The sequence below is a fragment of the Tyto alba genome, unplaced genomic scaffold (genome assembly GCF_018691265.1).
Source record: "Tyto alba isolate M040663 unplaced genomic scaffold, T.alba_DEE_v4.0 Super-Scaffold_1000006, whole genome shotgun sequence".
Classification (NCBI taxonomy): domain Eukaryota; kingdom Metazoa; phylum Chordata; class Aves; order Strigiformes; family Tytonidae; genus Tyto; species Tyto alba.
The window spans coordinates 32,211,333-32,235,993 of record NW_024881272.1 but is presented as its reverse complement, the minus strand read 5'-3'; the positions used below and the strand labels follow the sequence as shown (position 1 = coordinate 32,235,993).

The following is a 24,661-nucleotide window of genomic DNA, read 5'->3' as shown; positions in this document are numbered from 1 at the left end:
ATTAGTATATTGCCAAGAAATTATACAACTAGACCTAGCGATGCTGTAATTATTTTAGGATCTATAAAACCCTCCCTCGGCTGGTGGTAGCTAAGTGTACTCTCCAAGGTTACTCTGCAGAAATGCTTGGAGCTGAACTGAAGGAGTCTCAAGCCCTGTGGACACAGAATTAGGGGGGCTATAAAAAGAGGTATTTGTGTTTTGTTTTGTTTTTTAATTTGCAGGTTAGTTTGAGTTATAGGAATAATCCACATATTCAGAGCACGTGGCAGAATTCTCTAGAAAAGCCCAGCATCCAGGAGGAGCTGGTGCAGCCAGGGTCAGGCGAGGGCAGGCAGCTTTCCTGCTCTGCTTTGCTGGGCGATATGGACACAAACCCTGGTGATTTCATCAGTTGTTTCCCCTCATCCTCCCTTCCTGGCACTCCTTTCTCTTCACACCAAGACATTTTTAAAAGACTGCAGCTGGACAACACGATAATGGAAGCTGTATACATATCTGTGGAAGATTAGATAGTATAAATGCGACATGAAAATAAAATGCTGGGCATGGAAGTTAAGTCACAAGGATCAGCCAGCTCCACCTTTCCCCATGGGCTTTCTTCTCCCTTCAGAGTTGCTTCTTACACCGCCTCTGCTGACACCATAAGTCACAATATACCCCATGCAAATCATGTTACTCTATTTACCTACTATCCTTTCCATTGTATTGCTTGGAGTTTTCTCTCCAGAAAGCTGTCACGCCTCTATTCCTTGTACAGAACAATAATCTCCTAACTTCGATAACTTTTAGTCCCAAGTAGGCTGACTTCCACTAAGTTTACATGTTAGTTATCCTTGTGGCTGGGGAGGGAAGAGACTTCCCACTAGTCACAGCATGACAACGCCCGTATAGTCTGTCCTTGACTGCCCACATTACCAAGCTCATGAAGTTCAGTCGAGGCCACCCTGAGAGATCCCCGCAGGGAAGATGGGGGGAACCTCATGAGCTTTTCTCCAGCAGCGCCTGGGCTGTCTCACTTTGGACAGCAGGGTACCAAGGTAAGCCTCTGCAATAAAGCTTTGATATACTGGTGGCAGAGAAGATAGAAGGGGATGGGTCTGGAAGCACAGTAATGCTTCTCCAGGGGCATGTCAAGCTGGCACAAGACCAAGGGCACAAAACTTGATGCTTATGGATGCAGATTAGGCTACTGTAGGCAAACACCATGTGCCCAACAAGTCTGAGCTTACAACTCCTGTTCAGGCAGCAGAGTGACACCCAGCGCAGCATCACCCTCTCCATAGAGGCACTGCACTCTGAGGGGGTTGTCCTCATTGCCTGCTAATAGAGAACAAAGTGCTTCCACAGAGCACAGATTCTCTGGGTGGCCACCAAGGTCTGCACCAGCTTCACCTGAGTTCTGTAGGACATCTCCAGGAAAGAAGAAAAGGGTGGAATGACTAGTAAAGGCACTGATGAGTCTCCACAAGGGACGTCTCACCCCCTCATCTGCCTCTGACTGACTCCACTGGGAAGGTGAAGAGGCATGGGCAGATACTGCACACCCCTAGAAGCAACACAACTCCTCCACTGGATGATCCAGTCTCTCCTGTCTCTTAGACCAGGCTCTGCCAGGTCTCTGACTCCTCCAAATAATCAAGAGGAAGACCCACAGACTTATCGACTGACTTCCCAAGAACTGATATACTTGGGCAAGCAACTACGCTTACAGACAGTGGTGGAGAACCTACAGTGTATTAGTGGATAATTCCCCCAGCCAAGTCCCCAACTAGGAGCACAAGTCCAGTGGGAAGAGACTGCTGGATGTGGAGACCAGCAGCGGAGCTCGGCATGATGACTGAGACTCTTTCTGTTTTATTCTAAATTTGTGTTTTGTAGGGCAGGATGCCCTGTCTACATTCCTTTACAGACTAAGAATGGACATTTATTAACAAGTACTTGGGCGGACAGCCCAAAACTCTAGACTCCTGGCCTGGGACTGTACGACAGAGAGGGCCAGTGACCCCCGTTTGTGTTTACTGTACTTTTACAGACACATGTTGGTGTTATAGGGGCATTCACTTTCTCAGGTTCAAGCCAAGGTCAGGCCAAAACACGGACTGAATTTATTTTCTCTGTGTAATCAGCTCAGACTGCAGCCCAAAGAGGGCCTCCGAGTTCACTAATTGTGAGTCTATTGTGAGGGATTCAAGATTAACGAAGTAAACAGAAGGAGCAGAGAGGGACCTTAGTCCTTATCTAATTTTATGTGCTCATCCCATGTGTGGCAGATATGGTGGTTCTAGGGGAGGTACCTCAGGGAATTGAGATGACAACAGTGAGATGTCTTGCCCCAGGAGGCTGCCTCCAGCAACGCAGACACACTCTCGGGATAAGGGTGAGAACCTGAGATGAATCTGTTGCTAGAGGCTGGGTTGGTCAGCTCAGCCTATGCAGTCCTCCCTTCACGGTAAAAGGCTTGCCTCTCTAGACCCCCTTACTCCTCCCTAGCAGCCAGTCTTGTGTGGCATAGTGTGATACACAGGGATGCAGAAATGTGGCAGTGGGTTGAATCCCTATGTCTCATGCCCTATCTGCATGCGTTTGGGACAATCTGAAGATACCACAGGGGCCAGGACTTCAAATCTGGACCATGCTTAGCAGCCTGGCTCACCTGCCCTGTGACAGGCATCAGGCTTGTTCTAATAGTGCTCTGCACGTGAACTATGAGACTTTGTACCGTGACTGACTTTACGTGAAAGGCAGACCTTTTGCTGGTGAGTAGCAGTCAAGCAGGCATGAAGAATGAAAATGGAAAAGGAATTCCACTCACAGGAAACTTTACATTAAACTAAAGCAACTCAGGTAAAAAGGAAACCCATCCATTATGGTTTACAATGCATAAATGTCCATTTCTTCTCTGTTCCTTCTTTGCTTGCATTACTGAAGTACAGAAATAAAGGAAAAAATAATGATGGATGAATTTTGGAAGACTCAGAGTTCAACTCAGGATGGATGTGATCCCAACATTTCTGATTCTTATCTCATCGTAATTGGAATAGCTGAACCTCTCTTGTCTGCAAAATTAGGCAAGACATCCTGTGAGAATGGGCTCTTTTTCACAGCGGTTTAATCCCCAGACACATAAAAGAATGAAAACAAGAAATGGAACAGAACATTTTCACTTTTGAATAATGGCTTCATTTGGGCAGTTTAGAACAAAACTTCACTGAAGAGTTGAGGAGGAAGTTCTTGCTGCCAGTATGCCCATCCCTAGACACATTCTTCCACAGAACACATAAACAGTTCTCTAAAACTATAATTTATCTAAGAAACTCCCATTTCGTAAAAGTCAAGAGAAAAACAGAAAGGGAAGAAAGTACACGTGGGCAGTAGATACACTGTCTACTCTTCTACTGCGAAGAAATTGTTCAACCAAGTCAATGTGCCATGCAAGATCCACCTTTATTCTTGCAGCAAACTTTTTCTTTGTTTACTCTGACTTTTCAGGATGAGCAGGAGAGGGGTGGGTGACCTCCTCTAGCAGCATAATCTCAGGTCCAGAGCAATTACAGCATTAACCTGAAACATCTTAGTTTTAAACCTCCCTGAGGTTCAACAGAGAGAGAGATGAATTCCCAGAAGACCCGCTATCTCCACTGATTACAGAGGGAGAGTGAGGATTTTAGGTTCATAGCTGGTGCCTCATTTTAATGCCTAATGTTAGGTGGGATAAAATTCAAGCCTTAGTCCATACACCATGTTAGCATAGACCTGAAAGAAAATTTGCTTTCCTCCCCACATCTTGCCACAGGCAATCTCTTGACATGCCATGCTTCTCTATCCTTACATTTATATCTGCCTATTTTTTTTGCTTGCTTGTTTGTTTGTTTTTTTAAATTCAGAAGACTGTAAAATACAAAGTATTGCGGAGTTATCCTTGTGTTCCTGTCCTTCATCTGGTTCATTTGCAGGAGGGAATAATGATCTGTCACCAAGGTAAATTCACTACCCGACAGATAATGCCACAGTGTTTTTGCTGCCCATTTCACAGTAAGACATTCTTTTTCAATGATGTTGCATCTCTGTTCTCGTGGGAACAGTTTACGGCTGACATAGCAATAGTAGTAATAACAACTTACATTTATATTGTACACGGGATGATCTTTACTTCTCTCTCCTTCTAATAGTGGACGGCTCCCAGTCCTACTGCAAATGCATCCGTCACGGCCATGACAGACAGAAATCGGGATTCACTAATACTGGGCTGCCTCATTCCTCAGCCGTTTGCTCAGGTTGTCATATCCTTTTCCAGCCTCTTTTATTACTGCTTTAAATTGAGCTGTGGGCCACTACCATACCACTGCCTTCCCTCACAAAAATCTGTGGGGTTCCCCTCCTGCCTCAAAACCACAGCCACCTCAGTCCATCAAGCTGCTGCCCATCCTCTCTTGCTTCTCACCTCTTCCCTTCCTCCTGCAGCTCGAGCTATGGCATGCTCGGCTGTACGATAAAATTGGCTCCCCTCTGTATGGCGTGGGGGACACGGCTAAGCTCTCTGCATTCTGCTATTGGAAACTTCCTGAAAGCAAATTCCCTGATTTTTAAGGACTTTGAGGTATAACATGTGGGAAAATTGCAGGTGGTCTGCACTGCAAAGCTGGTCAGGTGGGGACACCCCCCAAACACCAGCAGGTTTTCAGATGGGGATGCAGCTGTCGGAGAACCTTCTGTTACAGATAAGGTTTTAAGAGTAAGGAACCAAAGTACAAAAATAACAGGGACGGAGGTCTAGATTCTCTGTGAGTGAGTGTTACAAGTTACGTAAGAAATATTCCTCCCTTACGGTCCCGGGAGAAGAAATGCCAGCAATGGGTTTGGCCCACTGCGGGATGGGTTGATGTCTTCGTGCCCGGCTGGTAGGAAACCGTCAGCCTGTACCCTGGCTCACCTGGTGAGACTCTGCACCACCAAAGCACCAGTTGTCCCCCTGTCACCGGCCCTGCAGTGGACTGGGGCGGGGGGGGGACTGCTGGGGGGTGACATGGCAGTGAGCCTGTGGGAGAGCACAGCGCAGCCAGGGCTTGGGGTGCTGGCCGAGCATTCTGCAAAGGCCAGAGAGGGAAGAAAAAATATTCGGATCCCTGGTAGCAGCCCTATCATTTTTTTGTGCCTCCTTTCACCAGTGACAGGAGTGAGGTGCTGGCTCCTCACGCCAGAGCGTGGCTTGCAGCAGATCCTCTTGCTTCAAGTACGAGTGAGGGAGGATGGAAGGTAATGATTAGAGACACTCTAAAATCATTACATTAATTGAATCTTATGAAAATGGAAAACAATGGCAGTGTGTAATAATAAAAACCCACTATAACCACGTACATCTCTTGTTTACTAGAAAGTGCTTCACTGACTACAGATTTACTCTGGGGCACAGCAGGAAACTTTTCTCTAAATTTAATCAGCTCTTTTTATTCCCCCCCCCCCCCCCCCCCCCCCCCCCTTCTTTCAGAGAAAAATACCAGCTATGAGATCTGTGTTTCCCCTCCACTCCTAAGACTCCTCAGTGCAGTGCCTGGAGGTGATAGTGTGAACTCACTCAAGAATGTGAAGGCATTTTATAAATCATTTGGTTTCAGCAGGAGGGGGGAGAAGGGAGAAAGCAGAGGGATGATACAGTTTACAGCACATATTCGGCAGTAACTCCCAACTGTCAAACTTCAGCATTTTCTTCAGTTGCAACAGTGGTTAACAAAAAAATGTTAAGACAGCAGACATGAAATGCACATAGTAAGCAGCACATTTAATCAACTGGCACCTTTCTACCACCCCACCGCCAAAATCTATCCGGACACTATCACAACCCAGAAAAAAAGTTGTATAACTGACGATACGGCACTGACAGAAGAAAAAGGAGCAGAAACGAATAACATGAACTGCTGTAAACAACTTGCAGCACCCTTTGTGTGCAAGATAACAACAGCAGAGTTAAAGGAGTATGTTTACAAGCATGGCTTGCTCGCCTCACCTTCCTCCTGTCCTCTTTTGCCACGCTTGCTATGTTGCTCCTGGGAAAATATTTGTGAACCATTGCAAATAGAAGTCTCCTTCTCACTTTCCAAGAAACGGATCGGGTATTTTTCCATTTCAGTCACACTACCAGCCAGGCCTCGGAGGGGATTTTATTCTTGCAGCTCTGTGAGAGACACTGAAAACTTTCTTTCCATTTCCTATCTAGCAACTTTTGCAATTCAAAAGTAGTATCTGCAATTAAAAAATAGTATCTGGCTATCTATAGAAGTGATGAGGCTCTTTCTGGGAGCCTGGTCTTACCAAAGTGCCCTCCCTTGACGTTGGCAACAATTCAGCACAGAGCTTTCAGGAGCTGTGTGTTGCTCTTCATGTGCACCTCTCTGCTCGTGTACACAACTTCGCATTTACAAAATTAAGCCTACTTGGAAAGCACCTGATTAACCCAGGAATCTGCAGAATATGCAGATATATAGATTTTTTCTGAGTGTGCAAACCTAATATGAGTATGAAGGTTGGAATACTTTTGAATGAAAATCACCTTGTACCTGTAAAACCAGGTATGATTCATCCAGGCACTACACCACACACAGAAACCCGAGGAAGGTGTGAAATAACAATGTACATTTTCATAGTATATAGATATATATTTGGAAAGGCCTAGAGTCAACAAAATACCTCCTGCATCGGTCAGGAAGTCAGAACAAAAGAACACATGAGCGCAAGCAAGAAAGCACGATCCCTTATCGCAGCTCTCGGCGGTGGCCCCGTGCTACACTCTGACATTTGCGGCCGAATGAACTAAGCTCTGGCTGAAGCAGCTTTAGGTGCTGATGGTCCCAAACACGGTGAAGGATAAGTGTGTAAGTAGGAGGAAAAAAAAACAGTTTATCATGAAGTGCCAGGCTGGCTGGGACTCAAATCGTGGGGACCTCTGAGGCTCTGGGTGGACTTGCTGAGCAGCAGAACGATGTTCCCCCTCGGCTGCCGGGGACGGGCAATCTGCCACGTGCCACCGCAGCGCCGGCACCTCGAGCGGGCGAGGAGGACGCGGCGGCCGGCCAGCAAACGCTGCCTTCAGCCCCTTCTGTCTCCTGCAACCTGCACAGCGAGAGAGCCAGCGCTCCACCAGCTCGTCTGCAGAGCGCAGCTCCCCGCACACATTTTTAACTTCCAGTGGTTTGACCACAGAGGGCAAAATTTTGGCCAGGGAGGGCTTCCGATCGCATGAGAGCGGCGGCGAGTCAGCCTGGATTTTGCTGTTGCGATCTCTGAGTGGAGGGCTCCCACTCACTTTAACAGCCGACTGGCACTGCTGTAAAGAGACACCACCTAAATAGATGTGAAGTAATGAATACTTCGGATAAGCGACTGATTTCAGAGTATGCTTTTATCCACAGGCCCTGTATTTATAGTTCAAGACTTTTCAATTAATACGCACAACCTAAAAGAATTAAACTACTAATTATCACATTTTACCGTGGTTCACAGAACTTTCATCAGATCTAGTAAATGAAATCACGAGTTCAGCAGAAGAAGCTTTACTGCACCAAATTATGTCAAGGGTATATCATGTTGATAATAAAAGATCACTTGGTTGGAAGGCTAACCTAGAAGGTTGGGGAGGCGTAAGAAGTTCACATTTTGGATCATGCTGCTCTGGTGTGGGCGTTTTGTGTTTTTTTTTTTTTTTTTTTTTCTTGGTTATTGTGGAAGGCAATTTTCCTGCAAGTAAAATTTTCCTTTTGTCTTACATTACAGGCATTAGGAAATTCTTACATCGAAAGACAAATAGATAGGTTTGAGGTTTTGTTTTGCAAGTTAGGCCTTGGAATCACATTAACTTCCCACTAATAAACTCCCTTCTCTAGTGGGCAGAAAAATAAAATGATGCCCATACCACAAATAAACTGCTCTTCCTAAGTGCCCAGCTTCTTGGTGGGCAAGCGTGGTATTCAAAAGCATCCTTCAGCCTGTGGTCCACTCAGGCGGTAGCGATTACTCTGATGCAACACAGCTCTGAGCAGTTAATTCAACAGCAAGTCTCTCAAGAAGACATGAGAAAAGGAAAAATAAATGGTTGCAGTGAAAATGAGAGATCACTCACAGCTCCAGCCGCCCTTCCCAGGACCCCAGGAGGACTGGCTAAAGTTAGCACTGGGGCACCTCTCAACATGCAAAGGTTGGGACACGGGGAAAAGGGGCCGGCTCGGGGGCAGCACCCTGAGGCAGAGGAGGGGGCAGCAGGCAGCAACCTGGCACTGCTGTGGGGCAGAGAAAAGCCTTGGACCTGCAGAGCAAGGGAGGAAAACTCGCCTCACCGAGGCACGGGAGCTTCCGAGCAGGGGGCTCCTGGCCAGCCCATTTCCAAGCTGCCCTCTAGATGGCCCTTGCTGTTATCTTGCAGATAAATATATGTGGAAAAGAATGGAACGGAGCAAAAGAATAAAAATATATTTTGAAATGACTTAGAATAATCGCAGCTGTATTTATGCACCTTATCCACTGGAAAGGTTCACTGACTTTTTCCTGTACACACATATGGAGAAATAAAAATATATACTCTAGCTACATTTTTGTTTCTCCTTTCCTTTGCAGCATTCAGCCACTCCAAGCGTAATGAACGTTTCATGTCTTTCAAGCACTGCTTTGTCATGCTATAAGCATTCATTTCATGCTTTGAATATTTCCTGTCATACTTGCCTTGGATGAATTTTTTGTGGGAATGCTTTGCTTGTGAAGGTTAATGGTTAGCAGCAGTGAAAACTGAAGTCCTCTGTCAATCCTCAAGTCTCAAACACTGCAGGTCACTGATGAGAAAGGCTCTCTGCTCGGCCCCAGCAGAGGCTGCAGAACTGACCCTGATTGACGACCGCGTATCTCGCCCGATTGACAGTCAACACCCTTGGCTGTTGCCATCCCAGGGTCCCCTCAAGAGAGTGCCAGCTACTGATAAGCAGGCTAAATCCTGAGCCTAGCAGAGGACCCGCTAAATCCTGGAAATGGTGTAACTGTGCCTCACAATCTGGACCACAAAATCATTTGTCTTTGATAATGTATCTCAAAGAAAATATGGTAATATTGGGAAAAATGGTGTTTTCTTTCCTAATTATTCGGATGTTTCTTCATGACAGTCATGAAACTGGCTTGGGAAATAAGGCTGGATGCTGCAAAGATTCAGTTCTAGACTATTATGATGAAAATACTGAATTTCTAGTTCGAATCTATCTGTAATGAAAGAAGATGAAAAAAAATGCAAGACTAAATCCCACATAAGTTAAATTTATAACCAGACATATCTGCTTTTGTTTCCTTAGGACATGCTGGCTCTCAGAACTGCCTACATGCACTCTCTCTCAGCGGGTGATGAAACACGGGTTGGACCTCATCAGACCTTCATCAACTGATGGGTCCTGTTAGAGTCAACAGCCGATTCTGTTCAGCCCCTAGGAAGGCAGAAGAAACCAGCCCCACCAGAGCTCCCTGGCTCAGCCAGAGCGTTCAAGCCTGGACAAAGTTCCCCATTGCTGTTCCCAGCAGACAATGTGATCCATAAGGGTGCAAATCCGTTCAGAATTTGGTCCTGGCAAGTTACAAAGGTGCAAACAAGCTGACATCACCAGGAGCTTTGACTTCAGCGCCAGCTATGAGATTCCTTATTGAAAATGCTAAGGGGTTTTTTTTTAAAAGCTTTTTCTGAAGCAAAGTTAATTTTAGATTAGTCCCTCAGGCTGTGATAACTCCTCAGTGTTGCTCTGTAAACAAGAGAGGAGAGTCTTCTTGCATTTATAAGATTCTGATGCAAATGATCCCAAGAACACTAATAAAAGCTGCCATTACTGTATTACCCTGTTTGCAACTGTAACTGACAGAAAACTTTTTCTGCAAGGCTTGGTTATCTGCTGTGAATGTGGTGTTTCAGGAACATTAGTCATCTGAGATGATGTACTTTCTAACAGTACCGGTTTCAGCATTGTGTGTTCAGAGAAACTGCTCATGCCTGTGCACTCCTGAGGTGGGAATTAAGGGGAATTAAGGACAGCTGACCCTCCAGACACCTCAAGTCCTGTTGCACTTGCAGCACCTTCTTGGTGAGTAAGTGTAAAGCTGGTTGGCATCAAGTTCAGTCACATGTGAGAGAGCCCGCGGGGCAGCAGGACTCCACCTGAACATCTGGAGATGGGAGGTTAGGCACGGCCTGAGAAGAAGGGATGGTCTCGGTAGGCAGGACGTTTCTACTCGTTAAAAATTTGGCTGTTGAAGGAATTGGAGGTCTCTCAGCCACCATTTAACTTACAACGTAGTCAAGTGGTGGGGACAACCACAAAGAAGAGTTATGTTTTCTGCCCGTCTCAACCTGAGAGGAGGGTTTGAACAGCGAACTCGGCATCCGAGGAGAGTGCCGAACCCTTAGGCCAGGCAGGCACCAACGCCAGTGGCTGAAGCTAGCCTGCTGCACAAAACAAGAATGCCAGGTTTTGGGACCAGAAAGAAAGCATACAAAAAGGGGCTGGACTCTTCAGGCTGTTCGTTAAGTCAGAGAGGTCTTTCCACAAGCTGCTTTTGCATTTTACCAGGTTGCACATAATCCCCTCCTTCCTTGCAGCCAAAACTGTATTACGCCTGCCATGACCAGCCCTGACTAGAGAAGAAGAAAAGGAAACTTCTCTTTACATGTGTTCCCACTACTGCCTTCTCTTTCCCCCACAGCTTGAGGACCAGAATTTATTCCTTTATGTTTTTAGGCATGGAAAAGTAAGCATATACTTAAACATTTTTTTAAGATTTAATGCTCAAGTCCAGCCCTACTTAAGCAAAGAATTCACAGATGATATTTACAAGTCCAGTGTAATTACTGTGGGGTTGAAAAACGAGTTCTGTGAGTTACGGTACATCATTGTTTTTCTTTTTTTTTTTTTGTTTAATGTTACAAAGAACAATGTGCCTTTCATTTCCTGCAGTGCTGTTAAGGTACTTGCAGCTCAAAGCAGCAAGAATACATTAAAACTAAAAAGCATTTGGTTTGGGCATTAAACATTTTTATTTTTTAGATAAATGCCTCTCCCTCTACAGAAATTGTTTGAGCAATGAATTTGGCACACATTTGTAATCAGCTGTAACAATGAATGCTGTCTTGCTCACTTGAAATGGGAGAATTTACCAACTTCTTTAAAAAGAATTTGCTAATCTACAATTAAAGTGCTACCAACTTTGAGTTATCAAATCACAATACCACATGCTCGAGAGACATCAGTTGTCTGTAGAAAATGACACAGCATTCTTCTGCTTTACACAGTACACTCTGTGTGTACCTTTCTGCTGCAGTTATTAATTCTCCAGTACTACCACATCAAACACAAACATCGCCTGGTGGATGTCTGACATCCATTTACTGACAGCAGTAACACAGTGCTGTACCACAATTATTAACTAGTTCATGCTACATCCTCCTTGGATTTCTCCAGAGTTAAACTCCTGCTGGAGCAGGGCAGGATTTGACTTTTAATATTCAATGAATCTCTGAAAGCTAGAATCACGAATATCCCCACTTTGCAGACAAAAAGACTGAAAAGTTTTCCTACAAAAGTTTAAAATAATCCTATTTACAAAAAGAGTATCTATCCGATAGCCGTTTCCACGACTGAAAGAGAGAATAAAAGCCGTAGAGAGAGTCCACGGCAGTGCTGAGCTGGGAATTCAGTTGTTCCTGATCCCCAGGCATGCAGTCACTTCACTACATCAGACTAGCCATTTTGTCATCCTCAGTTCACTGAAAACTAGTTTGTTTATAAAATACAGCATCAAACCAGTGCATTAAACAAGCTTTTAAAATCAATAACCTTTTTTTTTGATTGGGTGAATTGCAAAATCAGTTTGCGGTGCCAGCTGAAATGAAGCTTTTACATACCATTAGGCAACTACAAAAGTGGGGAATTTTCCACACGGGTGTTCCACCCAGCTGGTCAGAAAAAAAACCTCATTTGAGCAAAATATCAGGACATCAGAACATGCGCCTGCCTTTCAATAAAGTTGCTCGTCTCTTTCATCATCCCCCCTGAAAATTTCCTCACCCACATAACAAACAGACAAAATCAGGGTTTTCCTTCTCTCTCTGAGCAGCTCTTTCCCATGCTAACAGACCTGAGAGACAGCAGCACCATGCACACCATTTGGCTACACGTTAGCTTTACCCCTAGTTCCAGGACAAGATATCTGGACCTTGGACCAGGCATGCACGAACAAGCTCTGTCTTGCCTGCATGTTTGCTTTACATGACCGTCATGCTGTATCTCTCTCTCTCTCTCTAGAAAAAAATTAAATGCTTAATATTTCTGTAGATTTTTGCAGTAGTGATCAGGTAAGTGACTGCCTGAAAACTCTTCTGGCCTAATGGAGACTGAAGAAAAGGCTAGAGTTGGTGTTAAAGCCACCAAGAGCAGAAGATGTCACCATCCTCTCTGCCTGTGATGATTCTGCTCCAGAAAACGCAACTGTAAAGCCCACTAGAAAAAAGGAGATGCTCTAAAAAAGAAAAGCTTTTTTTTCCCATGAACTTCACTTTAATGGAGGTTAGACATACAGGCTTTCCAAAATAACACATACAATTTAGAATGATAAATTAAAATCTGTAGTAGGAGGCCTTCTTTTTCAGGGCTGTATAGTTGACCCTTTTGAACCTACATTACTCAAGGTATGCAAAATATATGTGTATAATAAATAGCTCTAGAATTTATGGAGTGGAACAGAAAGGATATTAACAGGCAAGTAGAGAGGCTGTATAACCCTCACAAGGCCTTTAAAGATTTATTTTTTTTAAATGAAGGAATGCATGCATGTAAAAGGTAGTACTTAATCGATATACTTCTTTGTGCCTTCCAGAAACACATACAAAATGATTCCAAATCTGCCCTCGATCTGGTCATTCCACTGTTACCGTCAGTGGGAATAAGATTATTCACAATACTATTTTTCTTTGATTAAAAAAAAAAAAATAAAATTCCTCTCTGTGTGGGCTCATTCCCACTCTCAGTAAAATCAATTACGAGACTCCCATTGACTCCAGACGGATTTGGATCAGGCCCTGTGGAAGTGGGTCTACAGCAAGTGTAGAACAACGCAGTTAATATGATTTATTGTGTCCGTTTCTGTGCGTGCAGTTTTTCATTTTCTAAAGCCTGCAGTTTTGCTTTCATCCTCACGTTCAGTAGATAAGAGCTGCAGATCTGTGTTGATCTACACACTGGGTACACTGCAAGCTGGGGGCTGTGTGTGCTGAGAATGAGCTCAGCGTCTGCCCAGAGGGAGCAACCCCTTTAGGGCCAACAGACTGCGTTAGATGCATTTGTAAAGAAAATCTCCCACACAGGCACTGCAAAAGGTGCGTAATCAGTTAGGAGGCTTCTGCTGTGGTGGGGAAAAATACCCTTTAGTAAAACTGAGAAAAAGAAAAATCCTTTTCCTGTTTATTTAAAAAAAGTACCTTTTGCAGGTCACCATTAAAGTTCCAAGAATTCACTAAAAGCTTGTTTTACAAGGAAGAGTCAGGCTCCAAATCAGAGAGATTTCATTTCACTAGGCTCTTACAGATTTGACATTATTAAACACTGACGTTGCTGCTTTTCGGGGCAGTTGTTTGAGTAACAGGCTTCCTTAAGACTAGAAAACTGCAGGGTAAGAATTGTGGTTTAATAGCTGCGAAGGAATATTATCCAAACAAGAAATAATAACATGCTTGGTGCCTAATACATTCTAAATTAAAATGTGATTTAATAAACATAGGCAGCATATTCCCTACCAAAAAAATAGCAGAATTGGCAGAACAAAAATCACAGTTTAGTCAGTTCTTCTCTTAACCTCACAATCCTTTGGCTACAAATTAGAATTTTTGTGAACAGGATTGATAAGGGAAATTAGGCACTGTCTTTCAGAAACAACAGAAATGTTTTAAGATGGTATGTTTAGAGATGAGCAGCACAAAATCTATCAAAATATGAAACCTTTCATATTTCAATGGGAGGAAAATACAGGAACTCCAAAAGCCAAAATCTTACCAGCCCAATGAGCCCTGTGTTCTATGTCCTATGATATATGCTGGTATTTTAAAGCTTTTTAGGTACCTAAACCTCTTCTTCCCTTAATTCTATCTGCCATTTAAACCCTGATACAAATGCAGTCTGGATGTGAATGCAGCCCTTCACCATTACTCCCATTCTGCAGCTTGTTCGGTTGCTAATAAAGTCCCCAAAACACACACTGAACACATATACAGCTGTAGGGATTTGAGGCAAAAGCAGTTAGCTGCCCAGTGGAAGGGCAAGCACCGATACAGTATTTCTACATAAGATGGATTTACATATCCCAAAACTGGTGACAGGTTTTAGAGACGTAAACCCTTCATGCAAATTCTTTTCCGTGTATGCACAGTAGACCCTGGTATAGAGGATCCCCCATCTACATTTAGGTCTTATAAAAAAAATCTGGTTATGCATAAAAAAAGTCAAGAAAAACGATTAATAATAGTCACTCACTTTGGAACACATTATTTCTAAGTCCTAAATGTAAGTAGTAACACAAAACTCAGTTGCCGATGGGCCAACAAAAATTGTTGAGGTCTACCTTACTTAAACATAAAAAGGAAGAGAAGCTGTTCCCTTACACACATGCTTATCCTTTCACATGCCGTCCCCACAGAAATTTGCTATTACTGAATGATTTTTTTTTTCTAGGCTGCTTTACAAAGCTACTCCTTCTACTTTAAAACTGTCCCAGTTCAAAGAATAGTAGTGTTCCCAAAAGTCACAGTCCTGCTGCTTCTTCCAAATAAGCTCAAGCCGCTGCCACCTGAAACAATGCTATTGCAAACATACAGAGAAGGAGCAACAAGCTCTAGCTGAGCCTCCCTGACCTGCTTACCCGTAGTATCTACAACCTTTAAAGCACGCGGATATAAACATACAGACAACGCCGGTAGTCCCTGTATCAGTCCCGCAGCGGGTACCTGCCTGAGCAGCTGGTATGTTTATAGGTGTGCAGTCCTGCCCTGAAACTGCAATGCTTGGGAGTGTTACTACTCAGTTTTGTTTAGCAGATTTTTGCAGCAGAAAATGGGTCTGCAGAAACATATTTCAAAGCAACCATTTTGTTTCGTGGGACTGCCTAAGATCCTGCACTCTAAAATGATGGCTGGACACATACCGAAAGTTAGGTACTTCAGTGTGTCATGTGAGAGCATCAATAAACAAAATGAAGTTAAAAGCACATAGATAAAAATGGAAGTGATGAAGCACACACCCCTAGGGGGTCATGACTCACGGCCCAGGGATTGAAAGCCTTTGCTACGGAGGAATAAGGATAAGGGTTGCATACAGCAGGCTCTTTAATGGCATCTCCCTAATTAAAATTATTTTTAAAGAAAAAAAATGTCTCTCTCCAGGACTGGAGAAACAAATGCTACCTTAGATTAATGAAATAGTAGCATTTTAACTATGAGGAGAGTACACAACCTATCTGTAGCTATCCCATGTCAATTATTCTGAAGAATCTTTTTATATTAGACATAGGAAAAAAATCTTTATAAATATGGGCTGTTTTAATATCCCAAAGCAGGAGCAGCAGGTAAGAACTTACCATTTTCTGGCTGGTCCTTAATATCAGCTTCACTTGGCTGGCTGGGACTTTCAGATTGACTTGAATCTGAAAAACATAAAATACAGCCAAAAATTACAGGGTCTGCTGTGGAAAATAGATCAGAGGCGCCAGACTTCCTCAAAAGGCTGAGAGTACAAACTAAGGACAGGAGTGTTGCACTAGGACATGATAATGCAAAAGTCCTGTGCCTAGGTAATATTTTTGCTAGAAAAAAAAAGGGAATCTTGTTTATGGCACTACACAGAGTGCTTGGTGTGTGTGTTAGCATAAATTAAGCTTTGAGAATCCTTCTTTTTAGAGAAGGCATATTTAAACTACTCTCCTACATGTTTTTTATAATGCAGCCTCTATGTTGTATACAAACCAGAGCCTTAATCCAACACATAGTAAAGTCTCAAAACATATTTTCAAGCAGTCACATAAAGGTAACTAAGCAACACTACAGAGTCGTGGAGATTGTTGTCTACACATTTCTGGAACAAAATCTGCAAAACTGATAAAAGAGCTGATTTTTGTCATACTTTCACAGTGGTTACAGTACTGTGAGATCACTGAAATGTACGGCATTGCCCCTGATTTGCAGTGGTATAAATGAGACCAGATACTGGATGAACTGCTTTAGAACTTGTGCAAATAATGGGTCCTACAAACTCCCAGCTAACACTCTCCAACGAACACAATTTATTTGCCTAAAATAATACAATGACCTATAAAAGGATATGTGTAAATATGAGTTTTTTGCATTTTTTACACATAATTAACTCTACTTTATATGAAGATGATTGCTCTTTGGTTCAAAAATTATTCTTAGCAGAAGCTTTAGTTAAATAGTATTTTCCTTCTTAATTATTTCTATCACTCTGAATTGGGAAAGAAGGTCCCTTTACCTGTGTGGAAAAATATTTTTAAAAACCCCCCTCAAATTACTGTTTTTGCAATTAATACAAATAGAAAAAGATTTATTTTTTTTTCCTCAGAAATTGTTCTGTAATTTATTGTTCCCATTAAAAAAGTTTTTGCTGTGAAACAAAACTTAGGAAATGAAACCACTTGCTACTGCATCAAAAACACCCCCAATCGTGCCAAACCTATTTTCTGACTCCACCTTGACTTTGCAGAGTTTAGAATTAGCTGTCTGAAATTTGACCACATTTCAGTGAGAAGTCAATGCAAGATCAAAAGGTCATGACACTTAACTGTGATTAAATTGAAAATCTTACTTCCATTGCAACAGAGTGATAACACCACCCTTTCTTTTTCTTTGAGGTATTAATAGCGCTGGAAGAAGCAGTACTACTAGTGACCTTGGGTCAAGCAATGCTAATTTATTGCTTTAAAAAGGTTCCTTGCTTTTAAGCAAATGAAGATTTTAATTACCACAGAGCACTATAAAGAAAATGCCTATTTTAAATATTCAAATTTTTTTTTTTTTTTACCTGCTGACTGTATGCATTAGGTATCATTCAGAAGCTTAGAGGACAATCTTGTATAAATTAAAAACTACAAGTAAAAAGAAGTGCTCACAAAACAAATTTTGATAAATTTCAGAATATAAACATTCAGAGTATTTAGCAAAGAAAGCTTCAGTCCCAATACTTCTATTTAAAATCAGTGAAATTCTAAAAAGTGGTATGTTTCCCAGTGTGTCCAAAATCCATTTCTTCTCTTTTGTATTTATTATTTTAAATAATTTCTCCAGTGAAGCTCAGTGAAAAAAAATTATTCTCACTTCTGCAATTTTGTTTTAAATGTTGATCTTCTGAGTTATCTTTAACTGAAGATCAAATCAGTGACAGCAGATAGACTACTGCGTAATATGCACGGTGCTGTTAGATTCTGGACACTAGATTTTGGCAAGAAGTTTCACATTTCTGATACCGCAAAGGTAGAAACAAAGGTAAAATATTCGGAATATAAAATATTTAGTTAACATTCAAAGTCAACATTCAATGGATTTTGTTTTACAGGGCAGGCATTGGGCTTTTGCTTATTTTTTAGGTTTTTCTTTTCCTCCAGCACGCCATGGTTCAATCAGCGTTTGGGCTTAATGTTTGAAGTAGGGTCAGAATTCCACAAAAATTTATATATTTGGAAAAGTTACTGCAGAAATACGGGACTCGAAGCATGTTTGCCTTTCAAAAATTTGAACCAAGCCAGGGAAGCAGCGAGGGGGACGAGGGCTCGGTGGCAGGCGCAGGAGCTGGGCTCGGCGCTCCCAGCCCCGGGCTGGCACCTTCACTCCCCAGCACAGCCCTGCAGCCGGTGGGCAGCACGCAGAGCCGGAGCTGCTCCTGGAGTTTGAGAAACAAAGTACTTTTGTTTGTGTTGAGTGCGGCTTTTTCAACACCAAAGATAGTGGCACAAGAGAGACTCTACTGGCCGTAGGACATTTGTTTGCATACTGAATCTTAACTTTCTTCTTTTATTACTCAGGCTACTGCGGTAACATTTTCCCTAATTCTATTTTCCTGCAACCCACCTCTTCTGCTGAAATTAAATATTAATTTCTAAAAAAGACAACAAAGGCTGTAAGCACTATTCTTCATGGAGAGGCACGGGGCAATAACATGCAGGACGAGGTAGAATTAAAACCAATCTATACGGCGGTAGAGATCACGGGAGGCTACCGAAAACATGTACTGGGCAAGCGTATGCTCAGCATTGTTATGCAAGGTGGCATCTTGTGGAAACCCCAGATAAGAAGACTGAGTTAAGGCACTTAGCCAAAATGTTTATATGCAGAATTTTGCTTCCCTGATTTTATTCAGATGCCGCAGATGATCCGGTACATATAAATGTGCCGCCACATGGTTAAGGGATTGGCAAAATCAGAGCCGTTGTATTTTACAGTCTTGCCTAGGACGAGAGAGTCTTGCTCAGCCTCCACTGCTCGCTCTCTGCTTTTTCAGCAGTTGGCAGTAACTCCTGTCGGGGCTTTTTTGTTGTTTTGCACATGGAAACTTTAAAATTCCAGTTTTCTGAATGTTTTGTGTTTTGCGGACTCGGCTACAACGGGAGAGGGAATGTCTGTCCTGCTGAGTCAGTTAGCCGAACAGGTGACCGGAGGAATAAATTAATTTTTGCCCATACATAATTGATATAAATGGAAGATCGTTTTCATAAGCATTTGCATTAAATCAATAAAATCACTTACTATAGAGCAGTTTAACAATTCATTTGATTTTCTCTTTTCTATATATTTGATAGCCACTCTGCAAAACAGTATACACTTTATGCCTATTTTCTTTAGCAACAACACTGCCAGTTAAATTCTACCACCTGCAATAATTAGAGCCATTGGAAAACATACAAAACAAAATATACAGTAGATGCGAGCCCCTCTTGAATCCACGGCCCCCTGCGGCAACGAGTTTCATTGGTGCCTTAAGCTAAGGCTGGTAGGAAGCCAAAGAATCTGTATATTACAATAAAGTGCATGTTATTAAGGGGAGGATTTAAATGATTTCAGATGGAGTTGGAAATATTATAGTGAGGAACCACTATTAAGATTGCTGATTTAAAAAAAAAAAAAAAAAAACACCAAGGAATCTAGTTTTATATTTAAGGAAGCTTAACCTTGAATAGCACAATGGGTTTTATTTGGGGGCTTTTTTAGTTAAAGAAAAGTTAGTGGTTGGAATTTTTAACCCTGAACTAGCCAGAGTTAGCATGAGTATGTACGCTGGAGTCAAGGTTAGTGGACAAGAGAAGGTCAAAGAGATCTGGTATCAACTGTAATCATGGGGAAACAGGACAAAAAGCATGTCAAAGCTATTTTACTCTCTACTTCCAAGAAACAACTATGATTAAGCTATAAAGAAAAAAAAAAAAAAAAACAACCAAACAAGCTAGTTTTTCCAAAGTAGCATTTCCTACTACATCTCGATTTTGTGTTGCTCTTTGGATCTGTTTCTTAAGCATGTGCTACCCCAGCGTGACTGAGGTGGTTACACCCGAGACCCGGGTCTGCGTGATCTCAAACCATAAGCAGGCAGGGACCTCCAGCCCCAGGATGGAAGCTCTGGACTTTTCAATACGGAATTTTCCTTTTCAGCTGCAGCAGTAGCGCAGCTCCAGCCGGGCTGCACGACGGCTGTGTGGAAGCAGGGCTCACGGCGCTGGAAGGGAGCGCTCCATTGTTTGGAAAGAATAAAACCTTCCCAGGAAAGTCTGGCCCGTGGACAGGACCAATGTCAACAGACTGACAATGTTGTTCTTTTTTGTAGACCGTGACACAGACGGTGAAGAGTTGTTACGCTCCTCCACCAAAAAAGCCCGCTTTGAGTGTTATGGCACTTCCCAGTGCTAAACGACTTCATGGCTACCTGACTTCGGAGAAACGGGATGCTTTCTTGGGCACTCACACGTTCTCAACACGCCGTGTGTTCCAGGGCATGCTGAATCCAACCTTGGGTGGCAGTGACCTACAGGGACCGGCCTTATTGTCTGCTGCTCTGCGCAAACTGAATTAATGGGTGTCAGGATTATTTTTTACCTATGTGGAGCCAGCCTCCACCAGAAACTTGGCTCCTTGCTAGCAGCCAGCGTGCTAACTCAGGTGGAGATGCATCTATCCTCTAAACAGTAAAGGTGAACCCCACGTAGTGGAGAAAAAAAATTACCAGCGATGCCAGATGAGCAAGGCTGCGCTGCCACTGCCCATGCTGAGCCTGCTCTGCAGCTAAATCAAGCGGGCTCCCTCTCCTCCGCTGCCAGCCCAGCACCTTGCAGAAGCACCACAAAAGTGCACAAGTTAAATTTTCCATTCATATCATGTTTTAGGGGGGGGAAATATTGTATAATAAACTGACATATTTTATTCAAGTTTCAGAGTCCTATTTGTAATAAAAAATTTATATGGCTGGGTTGTGTTCATGCAATAAATTTTTCATCTATAATTTTGGGCATGGATTCTACCAAAGATTTATATATGTTAAAAAAAAAAAAAAAATCTAAATCATGCTCCTTTATATACAGTCTTACGTGGTGAGCTTATGGGATTTACAAACAGAAACCAGCACCAGGACTGAGGCTTTTTTACACTCACTTTCCCTTCATTATACATTATAATATAAACACATAGGGATTGCTCCATATATGCTACCATTATTATTTATGGCTATTTTGGTGGCTACTACTATTTCTTTTAAGGAAGGCCTGGCTCTCCGTTTAACTCCAGCCATCGCTTTCAAGTCAACTTTTATAGGGAGTTCAAAGTGCTTCATTATCATACACCTCACCATCACACATGTACATATCCCTACCAGATTTCCAGTTTTATTTTATACCCCCCTGTACAGTATGCCCCATCCCCGCAGCTCTCAAATAAGGTTCTGCAGTGGTAAAATCCCTGCGGTGCCAGCCTGTTTTTTTTTTTTTTTTTTTTTTTATAAGGCGAGGACTCTTAATTCCTGTACACTGGGAAAGAGATTATCTTTGATAATGGAAATGTAAATCAAAGCTTGCTGTTGTTTATTCCAGACAGACATTTGTGTGTTAAGTCTGTTTATCAGGCAACACTTTGTCTAAGCCAGGAAGTAGTCAGCCTTTGTAACAAGATGTATGCAAATGATTTTCCCATGAGCCCTTGCCACAAAACTTTTGTGGCAAAAACCCTCCTTGTTACTTCACCAGTAAGACGCTACTAAGCTACCCCGTAAGTAGACTAGCAACAAAACAGCTAGCTAGACTATGCTGATGAGTTTGAATGAGACCAAAACATGTGCCCACAGTCTGTTGCTCGGTATTGTAAGCAGACTTTGTGTATTACATCTGTTTATCAGGCAACACTCTGTCTGCTGGGGCGGCTTTGTACCAAGGTAGATGCAAACAAAGATCTCCACAACTCCTCGGCTAACTTTTTTTGGACGCTGACATTCCCGATTACTTCCCTCCTCGTAGGAAATAAGAACGTGAAACTTCACCGTGAGGCTGCGAGACCCTAAAGCTGTATCAAAATGGTTTCATTTTAAATCAACTTTCTTTGTTCTCACAAGCCCATAAATGATTTACTGCTATCGTGTGATAGCCTAGAATGTGGGGAATCTGTGTATTCCCATACTTGTTCCTTGATATTACAAACAAGTATTTGATTCACTTCTAAATGTTTGTTTTTAAAACAGTTTACAGCCTTTGATTCCTGCTTACTGATTCATTTCTGGAACATTTTCTATTTATTCCTTTGCAGTAGCAAACGTTAATTTTGACTTAATTCAAATTGTCATCAAAGGCTTCCTTAAGAAATCCCACAGCACAGATTTTATTTGTTATAATAAAATATTCTTAAAGTAAACATCGTGCGACTGTTTTTTTAATTCCAAGAGATACAAAAATCCGTTACCCAAAGGATTCAAATTGGTTCAGCCCTTTTTCCTAGACAAAATAAACACTTTAGGACTTTACTTGTTTGTATTCTCCTCAGTGGTGCTGTATGCATCACCAGCTAAAAACAAAGAAACTTTTAGCTGCTCAGACAAAATGCAGAAGCTCCCCAAACAACGAAGCGGGGGGGTGGGGAAGCATTCAGAAAGTCTGACAGTCCATTCAATATAGGGATGATGGCCATAATGCATCCAGGGTCCCCTTGCTAATTAAATATGCATTGGCACAGTTTTGATCGATGCAAGCCATGGATCAGATGACACACCTGCAAAATCTTGAGCCCAGAGCTCCCAGGAAAAGGAAAATACAGGCTGTCTCCTTATCTTTGTTTTCAAAGGCTCTCAATTTCTGTGCTTAGATATCTAATTTAATTCTCTCACCCCTCAGCAAACTGGATTAGGAAAGTCAATACTGCCATTGTGCATCGACAGGAACACACAGCTTTCCTTTTATTCAATTTAGCCATGACCTTTAGACAAAGATAATGACAACTGTCTAAAAGTAAGGTAAGGCCTTAAGGAAGACCCTGCAGCGGGGCCCCTCTCGCTTTCTGCGGCTCCTCCGCCCTGGGAAGAGCCCACCAGACACGGAGCAAATTCAAAAACAATTTTTCTCCCCAGACCCCAACGACTAGCTTGGCGGAGCGGCACCCTCGGCTGCGAAGGGCTCTGTCCCACCCCGAGGAGCTGGGACACCTCGCTGCCGGCACGGGACGGTGGCCGGACCCTCACGAGCCATTTGCCGAGAGGTGGCAACGTCTCCGGAGGAAGCACGCGTGCCAACAGCAAGCGCTGGGCACTTGCACGGAGAGGGACTGCGCTGTCCTATTTTTTTTCTGTGGCTTTTAGGGAAACAGTGAAACGGAAGGGTCAGGCAAGTGTCGGCGGGAGCACTAATTTCTAATTTCTGGCTCCGATACTTGGGAGGAATTGTAATCCTAGAGCTAAGTGCACGGCGTGGAGAGCCGCACACGACCGTGCTTCGCTGCGGCAGAAGGAGGAACCGGCACGTGGATTTTCCTGGAGCTGAGCTGAAGCCAATGGAAATGACATTACTTTCCAATAGGTCTCGCATCAATATTTTTACCAGCCTTCCTACATTAGATAGCATCTTTCTAATACATCTGTAAGGAAAGGACAGAGAACATGCTCTAAGCTAATGAACAGCTATCAGACAGTAATCCACTTTGGTACCTACAGATACAGGTTTTACCTGAATCAGTGATTTAGGCATATCAAAATTCATATTCATTGAGCAGCCCAGCTCCACAAAATGTTAGCTTCCATGCCGCACAATGTTTTAATGCTGCAGTATTTTTTTAGCTGCATTTAAAAATATACTTGGCATTTCTAGCTGTGGACCAATATTTTTCTCATGTCTTTTTATACAGATTTGGAGGGAAAGATATTTGTAATGGAAAAAAATATGTGCAAAGTTGGATTGCTAAGTTTCTGTAATCTTGGGAAATAAAAAAAAGCAGCCTATGTAAGAGCTACAAGAAACCATATGGATCAACAAGAGCTGCCCTCAGATCCCTGGGAAATATAAATTAACCTACATTTCATCATCATAAACCCCAAAATAAAAAATCTAATTAGAGTCTCTACCCTCAGATTCACTTCTAGAAAATTTGCTTATCCCCCTCACAAAATGATTTACAGTACTTATATCCATTTATTCAGAGTGATTTAAATTTATTGAATCATTTCAATTTTTAGAGAGCTTCCATTTGGATCTGTATGGGTTTCCAGACATATGCAGTGCTCAGTTATTTAAAATTAATTGCAGTACAATAATTTTAAATTGCTTCACACTATACGAATCTCAAGTGCTTTGAAATATTTGAACCATTCTATTTAGAAGCCATCAAACTTCTGAGCACATGCATCAAAGAATTGTTTTAAAAGCCGAAGGGCTGTACTGATGATCCCAAAGTGCAGGTGAGCAGGGCTCTGGGCATGCTCAGTGCACGTGGATCTGAATTTATAGAACAATTCAACAAATTTTGCCCGAATGTCAATCTTTAATTAACAAAAACGGATTCTGTAATAATTTCAAACCACTAAAAAATTTCTAAAACTAGAAAAGCACTGTTATAAAATAATGGCATACATTAAAACTATTATTACTTCTAATGTATATTTATAGAACATCCTTTTATCCTGGAAATTAAAACATCTTATTAACATTAAACTAAGCTTTACAATACCTCTGTGGGAAAGGTGAGCATAACTATGCCCACTTTACGCAGGGATGAAGGAGGCACATAGAGGTTAAGTGATTTACCTTCAGAGGCACAGTTACTAAAAGGAGTAAAAAGCACGGAGCTGAGCTCTCAAGCCACTGCTCTAGATAATAAAGTATCATTCCCACCAATACAGCCATTACAATGGCAGCGGCAGTGCCCGCTTAGGAAGCCTTCAACTACATTATGTAGAAAATTACTTGGTAGAATGGATCCAAAGTCACCTAGAAGGGATATCTCCAGTCACCCTCAGCTACGGTTTCACTTGCCTTTTTTTCTTATTAGGTATTTTGAAAACCAATAAATCATTTCTATGTTTCTCTCCAGAGTATTTTCTAACTCAGCCTAACAATAAGAACAACAGTATTTAGAGTGACTAAA

General features: G+C 42.4%; 1 protein-coding gene across 16 annotated transcripts in view; it reads right to left on the bottom strand.

Moving 5' to 3' along the window:
* Positions 1 to 24,661, bottom strand: part of NFIA (nuclear factor I A) — a 360,430-nt gene that overhangs the window by 102,258 nt on the left and 233,511 nt on the right. For 14 of the 16 annotated variants that reach the window (XM_033008836.2, XM_033008837.2, XM_033008841.2 and 11 more), the window contains exon 3: positions 15,634 to 15,699. The exons of the other annotated variants lie outside the window; for them this stretch is intronic. In XM_033008836.2, the coding sequence (XP_032864727.1) occupies positions 15,634 to 15,699 (66 nt within the window). The remainder of the gene's footprint in view (positions 1 to 15,633; positions 15,700 to 24,661) is intronic. 16 annotated transcript variants of the gene reach the window in all.